At 33.2% G+C, this 12,132-nt stretch overlaps 2 protein-coding genes across 2 annotated transcripts; one reads left to right on the forward strand and one right to left on the reverse strand.

The window, feature by feature from the left end:
• Window positions 1-4,487: 4,487 nt before the first annotated feature.
• On the reverse strand, window positions 4,488-7,855 carry LOC129225515 (splicing regulatory glutamine/lysine-rich protein 1-like). Its single transcript, XM_054859947.1, has one exon. The coding sequence runs from the start codon at window positions 7,454-7,456 to the stop codon at window positions 5,066-5,068; it is 2,391 nt and encodes a 796-aa protein (XP_054715922.1). The 5' UTR covers window positions 7,457-7,855; the 3' UTR covers window positions 4,488-5,065.
• Window positions 7,856-8,221: 366 nt separating this feature from the next.
• On the forward strand, window positions 8,222-9,044 carry LOC129225524 (39S ribosomal protein L30, mitochondrial-like). The gene has a single exon (XM_054859959.1). It carries the CDS (start codon window positions 8,388-8,390, stop codon window positions 9,000-9,002), a length of 615 nt encoding a protein of 204 aa, XP_054715934.1. The 5' UTR covers window positions 8,222-8,387; the 3' UTR covers window positions 9,003-9,044.
• Window positions 9,045-12,132: the final 3,088 nt, after the last annotated feature.

Here is a 12,132-nt window from a genome sequence, read left to right on the forward strand (position 1 = left end):
TGCATGGAAAGATTATAGAAAATTCAAAAAAAAAAAAAAAACTTCCAGAAACCACATAGCATAAGAAATTTAAGAATATTAAAATTACTCTTAAAAACATATGTGTATTTATGATAGAACTAAAAAGTAATTGAAATTATTTTGAACTAAGTTTTCAAACACTATAATAATTGTTGCAAGAATAACAAGTAAGTGTAAGAATAGAAGTAATGTAGTTATTCTTATCTAATTAATTGACATATTTATGCAAAACAGATGAAACCATTTGACATCCATTCATAGGGAGCTTTTCTCTAATCAAGAATATAGGTTTTAATGAATGAATACAGCATTTTAACAATAAAAAAATAAAAATATTTACTTAAGTTCACAAGTTAACTCTATTTCAAATGATTTCAGTATGTAACGAAAAAAAATCTTAGATTGCTTTTGTAACAAAGAACTTTGAATGCAAGAAGAAAAAAAAAGCAATTAGTTAATATCAAAATATAATAAAAGAATACAACTTGGTTATAAAATTAAAAAATTACTTAAGTCTGAAGAAAAGAAAACCTTTATAATCTGCGGTGACAACAAATAGTATAACGGTAAAAAACAAAGTTTTTTTAATTGAAAGTTCTATATTTAGCAATTAAATTAAAAGCCCAAAGAAGTAATAACTTTTAAGCTTTTATAGTATTAATTCAAAAACCAAAGATTTCTTCTTGAAATCGTGATTACAGTACTTAATTACTTAGAGACAATGGAATAAAGGCAACGGAGCTAAGGCATTAATGAAGGCTTCCTCTTTGCCTGTATGGTTGTTTATTTTACGTAGCATTGAAAGCGTAAAAGGAAATTTCAAGCTAGGTAAAATAAACAACCTAACAGACACAGAAGCAATCTTAAGAAGTTCATCCTGTGGTTAATAAGTAAGATTCAATACTTTGACGTTGAAGAAAAAAGATGCACAAATATGCGGCAGTATATAATCGCACCTCATTAATTTTACTTTTTTTGAACAGATAATTGGCGGAAAATGCGTAGAGAATTAGAGTATTTAATTTTGTAAAGCAAAAAAAAATTTTTTTTCTTCATAAAATGAATTTTCCCTGATTTTTTGTTATTTTTTCAAAATTCCCTGACTTTTCCCTGATCTGTCGCCACCCTGTATCAGCGCACTGCATTTTTTTCTAACAAGATGTTTGTTTTTTTTTCCACTGTGATGTGCACCCTTTTCGGCTTGTGCTCCTAGGTGGCCTATTGGGTAATCCGGGCTTGGCTACTGACATCGCCAACAATGAAACTTGCTTCACAGCATAATTTGATGATATTTTTTGGTAATGTTTGACATGCAAGGAAATGCTTTATTTTAACGAGGCAGAACTAATCCATTAACTTAACTGTTTTACTGGTAAGACTAATTTTGGGAGAATGAAGAAACGAAGTAGTTAACAATGAACGCCATCTATTGGAGTTAGGTTTAAAATATCAACTATCAAAATATCACCAAACAGGCATTTGCTCCGTTCAAATTTAGAAGCAATTTTCTAGTAATTGTATAAAGTTAATAAATTACATTAACTAAATTTTTTATATAAAATGCACAGCTAAAAAAGGGATATTGTACAGTTCGCTGTTGTGTTTGGAGGTACGAGCGAGTAGCGATGCAATAACAATAGACAATGTTTTGCATTAGCACGCTATATACCGAGTGATCAAAACATCAGTATAAATTTGAAACATTAATAAATCACGGAATAATGTCGATAGAGAGGTAAAAATTGACACACATGATTAGAATGACATGGGGTTTTATTAGAATCAAAACAAAAAAATAGTTCAAAAAATGTCCCACAGATGGTGCTGGACAGCAAAAGGTCAGTGACTGCGCATGAAAATCGTGTATAAAAGGGGCTGTTATGAGAGAGAATCAGTTGCACATTGAGCATTTCCTGTAAAGATTATCTTTGCTTTGTTTAATTTATGCTAATTATTGCTTTTCTTATCAGATGATGCGCCATCTGTCGGACATTTTTTGAACTATTTTTTGTTTTGGTTCTAATAAAACCCCATGTCATTCTAAGCATGTGTGTCAATTTTTACCTCTCTATCTACATTATTCCGTGATTTATTAATGTTTCAAATTTATACTGACTTTTTGATCACCCGGTACTTTAATTATCAGGTATAAAAAGTGGCCACAACACATTTATAAAGAACATATATATATCTGAAGCGACATGGACCATTCTACGACATTGCGCATCTAGCAATAGAGTCCAAAATGGTCACAGTTAAAGTCTGTTATTACACAGATATTAAATTTTAATTCTAAAGTTTTACACCAAATGAAATATTAAATATTGATGAAAACCTAATTAAAATTACTCATTGCAAACAAAGTAAATTAATAACATATCCCTTTATACTTAAAAGACAAAAAATAAAACTATATGTGTTATGCAATGTTTGAATTTAATTACTCAATTTTACTTATAAAATTATCAGTAACTGAAGAGATTTAAAAGCAGGGCCGGATTTAAGGGAGGGCAGGCGGGGCTACTGCCCCGGGGCCTCCACAACCAAGGGGCCCCCACAATAAAACTTTTACAAAATATCCTAACTTTCACGGGTCGAAAATATCGGATATATACATATATATCAAAATATTTGGATAATATCAAAGTATCGGATATTTTCGAAAATATGATCTTTTCGAACCCTGATTAGGGGCCTCCATTTCTTCCTTGCCCCGGGGCCTCCACACTTCCAAATCCGGCCCTGTTAAAAAGCAGAAAATCACTTGAACAAATTGTAATTTAATATTTTAAGCAACCTGGGTTTGTATTCATATGCAACATTCCTTTATCTATGCCATGTAACATGTTACCATGATTATCAGATTTATATTAGGGAAGAAATTATCCATTTATACAGAATTGCAGATAAACATAAAACAACTTTGCCCATGGTTTGTTTTTGCTTTTGGAATGATTTATTTTAAATTAATAATGTACTTAATGTAGAGAGATACATTTACAATGTTAAGTAGAAATGCATTTCCACTTCCCAAAATAGATTAACATGTTCTATTTTAAATTGACATAAAATAAAATTAATACAGTTGAAAATTATTAACCTAATATTCAGTGCATCTCTAATCAAGAATATCAAGTTGTGGAAATGTTTAAGTAAAAATTTTAATATAGGGTTCGTTGGGGTAATTTGTGTAGTCGGAGTAATTTGGGTATAAGTTATGTTTTATTGAATTAAATGAAAACTATTCATTTGATACACCAACAAAAATTCAGTTATAAACATCATCCTTACCTATGAATATATTTTGAAAAAATGTTGCCAACACTCTTTTTGAAATTGATAAAAAATAAATTCAACTTTTTGGAGAAATCAACGCAATGCAAACCAACTACTCCCTAACTTGCCACTATGTTTTTCAAGTTTAGGCATGTAAACATTACATATGTTTACTTTAATTTGGCACTGAATTAAAACATTTAACATAATTAGTTTTCATGCAGAAGGACAAATAATAATTCTATAGGACAACTGACATAGGCATGTATGTCCATCCTCACTACCCAAGGTTAACATATGCTAAAAATTAATTGGAAAGTTGTTTAAATTTGCTTAAATGCTCTGCAACTAAAAACTGCTTCCCGTCTAGTTATATTGTGCTATTTTCAGTCCAGAATCCATCTTAATACTTAAAAAAATTAGTATGTGGGGCCTCGGTGATGTTATGTCTTCTAAGCAAGAGGTGTGGGGGTTTGATTTCCACCTCGCCCTGGGTGTTCTTCCATTCTCATGTATTGTAAATCTTTCATTTGTATTGTTCTGAGAATAAAATTTGGAAAAACGTTGTGGATTATTGGAGGTATAAAACTTCTCCGCTGAGAATAGCTAAAGACCTCAATGTGTGTTATCAAATCAAATTATCCATGCTATCCCAATTTTTCTATTTTCCCTACATTTAACCTAACTTTGAAAACATTGACTAAGATTGATATAAAAACCATGCTTTGCTCTTTAACAATTAGTAAACCCTAATTCCCCCATCCACAAGGTAATTTGGGTACAGTGAAATTTATTTTTGCCATTGATATGCAAATAGGTCTATTAACATGTAATTTGTAGAAAATTATTCTGGAAAGTCATAATGCTAAGCTGAAACAAGAAAAAAAATACGTATAATAAATTTATTACAGTACTAGAAAGTTCAAAGTAGGTCATTTTTGTACCCAAATTACCCCAACAGCGAATTCTCGCTACAATGAACTTCAAGGGATTTCAAATTTTCCTCGTTGCAACGAGAATTTCATTTTAATAGAATTCAAACAATGTAATGCAAATTAAATCAGGACTAAAAATTTATTTTGTTGAAGCTGACAGCTCATTGGTAACGAGATTTTACTGTATTTTTACTTGCTTGCGTATAGAGATAGGCATGGATAGGAGAAGAAAAAAAGTCAAACTACAAAAGCATCTTCATTGCTTATTCTAATTTTATTTATTCTAACACATTCATTTCATTCAATACAAAATGTTTGCTTTCAGTGTTTCTCAATTTTATGAACTTATCTGAGGTCCTGAAGAGTTTGCATAACCGAAGTTTAACTGCCTATAAGTTGCATCATGAAAATATAAAGCCCAACTTTAGAAACAATTTCGAAAAGAAAAAAAAAAAAATTCAAGAAGTACTTCTATACAAAATTATAAAAATTAATAATATAAAATAAAACAGCTCATATGCATTACAAATTTCCAGAAAAAAAGAAATTTCTATATAGCTGTACAGCTTCAGTGTAATCCCTGGGTTGGCGACTTTTATTGACTCAGACTGATAACTTGCCAAGTGTGTTGTTGTCTTGTGTCCCAGTTTTACTTAAGTTTCTCTTGCTAGTCTGCGTTTAGGTTGTTTTTTAGTTTTGATCGTTGTCAAATGTGATAAATTTTCAAAAATTAAAAAACCTTTCCAGCCATAAGTCACCAACATGGGGATAATACCGAAGCTGTTTCATCATAAAATTTAAGTAATTGATACTTGAGTAATTCTTTTGCCCTGTTAGTCAGAATCAGAATTTTTGTTGTCACTGTCATAGCTAGATTTCCTAGCGACTTTGGATTCTTTTTTATCACTTAAAATATCCAAATTGACTTCAGCATCAGTACCACCTTTTGTCAGTGATCGCCTCGGGCTTCTGGACAACGAGCGTTTTTCCGGACTACGAGATCGAGACTTCCCACTCAATCTCGATTTCCTTTTTTCTGAATGGGACTTGTGTCTTGAAGAAGATCGACTTCTTGATCTTTTTGATAATCTTCGACTGGACTTATGGGGGGTTCTTGAACGACGACGAGATGAAAGCTTACGACTTCGAGATCTATACTCAGGACTTGAGGATCTATTAGAAGGTGATCTGCTGGATCTACGTCTCGATTTTCGAGGAGAATATGATCTCTTATGTTCTCTAGACCTAGATCGCGCTTTTTTTGACCTGCGATCAGAACGACTGGATTTACTTTTGCTGCGTGATCGTGATCTACTCTTTTTATCAACATCCTTTCTCTTAGATTCTTGAACGTCTTGAACAGCTTCTTGTTCGTGGACTTCGTCCAATGTATGAGAACTTTCATCACCTTGTTCCAATATACCATTTTTTGACTCCTGATTCTTAGGAGACAGAACATCAATATTAGATGCTTGGCTCGACTCTGCATCATTCATTACATTTTCAACTTCCATTTTTTCAGATTCAGAAGTAGTAAATATATTTGGAACAGATTCAGAAAGAGAAATATCATTTTCATCTTTAACTTCATCTTTCTCCTCAGATAGTTTATCTTCAGATATTTTTGCACCATTACTTGATGGTGAAATCTTGACTCGTTCTCTGGATCGAGATCTAGTACTAGATCTATTTACATCTTTCTTTGACTTCAGCTCTTTATCTTCTTTTTCTAGAGATCGTGATAATCTTCTTTTCAAAGGAGAATGATGATCTCGGGATGATGATCTCTTACTTCTTCTGGTTGCAGATAGATTTCTCGACCTTGATCTCACTGATCTTTTAGAACGAGAGACTCGGCTTGTAGAGCGAGATCGATCACTCCTTTTGGAGTGGGACAATCTGCTACCAGAACGGGATCTCTCTCTCCTCTTACTAGTCAACACTTTGCTTCTCGATCGGGATCTGTGCCTTGATCGTGAGCGTCGACTTCTGGAACCTGATCTTCTTTTACTTCTTTTCCCTTTAGAACTGGATCTCCTACTTCTTGAAAGTGATCGTCTCTTAGTTCTCCTGGACTTGCTCCTTGATCGAGAACGGCGTGCTCTGCTTCGTGAAGTAGATCTTCGGACTTTGCTAAGTGATCGTGAGTGTCTACCTTTTGATAAAGATCGCTTGCTTCTTGACCGAGATTTTGGGCTTGCAGATATTGAGCGACGACGTTTTGATCTTGAACGGCGATCTCTTGAACGGGAGCGTCTGCTTTTCTTAACAGGGGACTTTGACCGAGAACGTCTTCTAGAAGAACGAGATGAAGAATGTCTCCGGGAACGTGATGTAGAACGTCTACGGGAGCGGGATGTGGAACGTCTTCGGGAATGTGACGAACTCTTTGATCCCGAAATTTCTGGTTCCACCACACGAGCAATTAAGCTTTCAGCTTCTTTTAATCTTTTCATTGCTTCTTCAGTATCTTTTTCAGAAACTGCATCAGATTCTTTTTGTGGTTTAACAATAGCAGAACTAGAATGTTGTATTTTAAGTTTATTCCCTTTCAGTGTTATTCCATCACACTGCAATGCTTTTACAATAGAAGCTCTATCTGTAAACTCTACAAAAGCAGATTGAGTAAGATTAGCATCTTGACCAGCCATACGCAAATATTTAACCTCACCAACCACTCCATTGATAAAGTCAAGCAGTTGATTTGCTGTAACTTGTGCATTGATATTTTCTATATACACAGTTCTACGAATTTCCTCAATAGTATTTGGGTCATTATCAGCTGACAGAGGAGGATATTGAGGCAGCCCCAAAATATCCAAGTTTGTATCAATGGATGTTATCACTAAATTTCCATTTACAGCAGCAATTTCATTGCTCACATCTTTCCCAGACGTACATAGGCCTGGCAAAGCAGACGTGGGATTTAAAAGATCAAAAGTTGTGTTATCTTCACTAGGAATATTTTCTCCTGGTATTGCAACTACAACTAAAGCTCTATCGATGAATACTGTATTTGTCAAATGCAAAGCTACACGGACGCTCCATGAATCAGAGTACTTAATGTAACATACCTTAAATTGAGGTTGAACAACAGCTGCTGAAGGGTACATTCTAATTTCTTTTATCTTTCCAAGATAACCAAATAATTTCTTCATTTGTTCCAGAGTAGCAAGATTAGAAACATTGCTCACTTGAGCTATTAATGGCAGTTCATCCGTCATGACTATCTTTCAATAGGTACTAACAGTAAGAGGATAGCTTTAAAAATAATTTATCAAGATTAACAATCCTACAACGTTATAATGCAGAATAAACGCTCAAAACTTTTGATCTTTTTTAATGTCCATGAAACGAGTTCCGATCAAAACTGAAAATTAGTCCAGTAACTTTTACTTGAAGTACAGTTCTTTCAAATCTGATCACAATCGAATATGATGATGTGATGCACTTACGTAAACGTCCAGCACAGCAGAACAAAACTTTACGCGGAATCCGAAATTCTTTGGAAAAAGAAGGTTACGACTCGAGCTACAATATCATACAATTCATAGTAATTACTTTAAAACAGCAAATAAGAACTAATTGATCCGATAATCGACATTTACGATTTTCGGCATTGCCATTTCATTTTGATCACTGCCAAATGCCAAATCAGAATAATCTCTAAAAATAACTTAATTTTTTTTTTTTTTTTTTTTTTTGAGAAAAACACATAAAATAATTCATTTTGCTATTGATCACTTTTATCACGAGATTTTTTTCCTTTCCTTTTGCGCAAAGCTGAGCTTTGTAACATTTGAAAATGATCATAGTTCACACTTCTGCTGTATTATTGACTGCCAAAGTATGTTTATTCTTCAAGCATTTTTTTAATACATATTAAAATGAACATTTAAATTTTTTAAAAAAAAAATTGCAAAAATTATTGTCCCGTATGACTGTATTGATTAACTGAAGTTAGTTAACTGCAACTGTTTAAACAACAACAAAAGCAACCATCCGGTGCTTTAACTAACCCGTTACAAGTAAACTTTTTAAAATATGTTTTAACAAATTTTTACCCCTGAAACAAATTTAACTACAATTATTTTTAGGACCTTCAAACCAAGTAACTGTTGTTTCTCTTTCGGACAGATTAAAATATTATCAAGCATGATTATAAATTTCGTTTACCGTAAGACGATTACGCCTTGTATAATATCTTGTGCAAAAATGTCTGCACAGAGCAAGAAAGATTTTGAAGCAATTGAAACCTATAACAAACTTCGTAAAAAACCTCTGTCGGAAACGGTGTATTCGTTATCGGAACGAAAAATTGCTAAGCGTTATTTTGACCAAGTGAAAGAATTCAGGAAGCGCAGTGAAGAAGGGTTTGAACCATCAAAACTTTTCATGGTGTGGCGCATTGCATCGCTAGTAAACAGGCCAATGTGGGAAAAAGAAGCAATAATACAGCTTGGTCTTCATCATCACAAAGTACAGTACGCCATTGTGAAAAATACTGCTTCAAATAATAAATTTCTGTGGTCGATTAAACATCTGATACGAGTGAAACCGATTACGTACCCCGATGGTTTTCCTGCTCAAGAAGATTTTTATGGAACATTTTTAAAACAGTCTGGTGAACTTATTGTTGCTCCTCGTTTAAAAGTCGACATTGAGGATTTAGAAAGAGATCCTGAATATGAGGAGAAGAAATTAGATCAGAGACACATAAGAGAAGACTTACGTTTGAAGTGGAACCAAAATTATCCCAAACTGTACTGATTGATATCTATAGTTTAATGAAATAAAATTTTGATCGGGACGGAAATATGGTTGTATAATTAATATTTATTTTTCAAATAATGATAAAGTATTTGCATTGAATTTGAGTAATGTTCTAGCTTTGTTGTAGAATTCATTAACAAGAGGTTAAGTTGAATCTCAGATAGATTGTCTCCTGCATATATGTAAGGGTTTTTTTTTTTTTAACTTACTGTTACAAATATCACTAAACACAGAATGTAAAACTTATAAACAGTCCCTTCTACTGATACCTTATTGCTGGACAAGGAATATTAAATGTCTCCAGCACAGTGACAAAAAGTTTTAGAGCTGTTTGAGACAAGCTTTTAGAACTGCATAATATGTCTGCAAAATTCACGTGTAATTTCGACAATTCTTTTTGGACCAATACCTTAAAAAAAAAACTTCCATCATTGTACCACAAAAATTGCCCCCCCCCCCCCCCTGCACCATTTTTAAGACTGACAACATCCAAATTCTTACTATTACAAAAATCGCATGGAAGCTAAAATATGACCATTTTTGCTTCTCTGCTATTAGTTCCTACTTTTCTAAACCTCCTTGCAAATGCATGCGTCATGGCATAACTTGAACCTTTCCCTCCCCAAGTCCGTAGTTCTTGCTACCTCCATAGTTCTTGCAAAAATGCCAAAGTTTTCGTACTGTTGAGGGGAAAAAATTTCCGACAGTTGCAAACAATTTTTTTTTGCAGGTAACTTTATTTATTTTAGCACAGACTGAACTGTCTCCTATAGTGTTTTATTGACCGCGACTATGTCGCCGTGTAGTGGCATTTCTGCCACGGGGGTCTCCAGTAAATAATTACGCAAAAATGTTGTGATGCAAGTTACCATTGGATATTCCCAACCATTTAGTCTGTCTAATGGTTTGGAGTTATCCTTTTTTTGAGCAATCACAAATTCCTTAGTGCCCTCACTTAATCAAAATTGGAGGTTACTTTGAATTTTCAGTTTCCTATGATGAAGAAAATAACTCGTTTTAATTTTTTTACGAAGACAAATTTTCATCACCGTTATTACGAATCCCTTGTGTTCATTCAAGGTTTATAACTGGGGGGGGGGGGGGGATTGCTGACTTCCAAACCTATTCAGCAAAAATTCGGAAGAAAGCTAATATGTCGATGACTAATGAATATGTTTACATATCTATCTAACTGCCTCTACATGTTTCATCTCCGGTTGAAAGCAAAACTCTATATTTAGTCATGAATATGAAATCTTTAAAGAAAGAACAGACAGCAGCTAATATTTTTTGCCATTTTAAAATAAAAAATTTAGAATTGTACTTAGCAGAGAACACAAGTTTGATTTTTAAACGCCATTAACCAACAATGCATTTATTCTGGGAAAATAATACTTATTAAGACAAAGTATTGTTCAAATGGTTGTAGTTTAAACGCGATAGCTAAAATTTATAATAGGATTAAGTTCACTATTACCATGGTTCACTATGGTCATGGCACCATTATATCATTTTCTCTTTTCTTCTTGTTTGGGCAAAAAAGCAAAAATGTCTTGCTTTATTTTCATAATTTGAATAGTATTTTAGCATTTTTATGAAATTTTCAACCGTAGCGTAAACTCTGGTTTAACTTAAACAGATTTTACTGTTAAAAGGAGGAGGGGGAATTCTTCTTTATTTTTATTGCCACATCCTAATCACCGTTTCTTGTTTTATGGATGTGCCTTGTACTACCTATTCTAAAAAAGCAAGTCATAATACCTGTACCTCAATAATCACTACTTCAGACTAGAAAGGAATAATTTTAGTCTTTCAGATCCAAAGGATGGGACGTGAGCTTTTGTAACACTGGTAAAAAATTACAAAGGATTTTTTTTTAAACTATGTTCACATGGCTTGAGATGTGGAAAAGTGTTCTACATTTAATGCACTAATAAACAGAAAATTGTAATTTTTGGACTTTTGCTTGTCTGGCTCTGAGATCGAGATATGATGACTGCAAATTTCTTGGCCATGTCCATTCCATTTGTAGAAACAAGAAACTCAATGAGTAGGGTCCTATTGCAATTCGTGATTCTGAAAAATTTAATTTGATTTCGAAACGTAAAAATTTAAACAAATGCTGGGTATTCTTTTGTTGTTGAATTTGTTACTTGTTAGTTAGCAGACCCGGCTCTTGGGGTGGGCGGCCACCTAGGGCGGCAAATTTCGAACTTGAAACATATTTTTTAAAGATATTAATATCTGCTTTAGGGTGATAAAGTTTACTGCTTCATTGCTAAGATAATAATAATAATAAGGAGTGTGTACCAGTGCTTGGATGTGCAAAACATAGTTTGGAATTTAACAAGAAATTTCATTTAATTTTAGAAGCGGCAAATTGCGTGATTAAAAATTCTTTTAAGAATTTTAATATCTGTTTCAGTGCCATACGTTGCATAACTTTAATGTTAAAAATAAATAATTTAAAGTTTGTACCAGTGCTTGGATATACAAAACCCAGTTTGGAATTTAACTAGAAACTCGCTTTAATTTTAAGCACTTTACAATTATTTTTATTAATATATTTTTATTTTATATTATTATTATTCAACAGGAGGTGGTTGCACTTGTCAATACCGCCTAGGGCGGCAGAACTACTAGAGTTGGCGTTGTTTGTTATTTAACTAATTGTATTATAGCGCGCCGTAACATTACCCCAGCTATGGGTTCTGGCACTGAAAAGCAAAGGCATTGTTCAGGTTTTCACAGAAGGCTCTCCACAAGCGCACATGAGTGTCTACATTCTACTTTGCCCAGGTTAAATCTGTATTTGTTGCTAAAGACGGCCTGAACCTGGATCCATTTGGCTGCAGTCCATTCCTGTACAATGTGATACTATTTTATTTATTTTAACTTTTCGCAGCAGTGGAGAAAATACAATTGGAGATCCTTTATATTTATACAGAAAAAAAAAAGTTAACATTCAGTTATTTTTTGAATAAAATATATACTTATTTTAATGAGCTTATTTTTTTAGTAATCCATGGTTTTCATTAAGCTCACTTGACCGAGGTTGATGTTGTTTGGGTTCAGTTTTTTCAGGACAAATATCAACATAGAAAAATTAAAAAGCAAAGCTTCATAT

Source organism: Uloborus diversus, chromosome 1 (genome assembly GCF_026930045.1).
Source record: "Uloborus diversus isolate 005 chromosome 1, Udiv.v.3.1, whole genome shotgun sequence".
Classification (NCBI taxonomy): Eukaryota; Metazoa; Arthropoda; class Arachnida; order Araneae; family Uloboridae; genus Uloborus; species Uloborus diversus.

Bases quoted from the DNA above. Each gene is read 5' to 3' on its own strand.
- LOC129225515 (XM_054859947.1), bottom strand. From the start codon at position 7,456: ATGACGGATGAACTGCCATTAATAGCTCAAGTGAGCAATGTTTCTAAT.
- LOC129225524 (XM_054859959.1), top strand. From the start codon at position 8,388: ATGATTATAAATTTCGTTTACCGTAAGACGATTACGCCTTGTATAATA.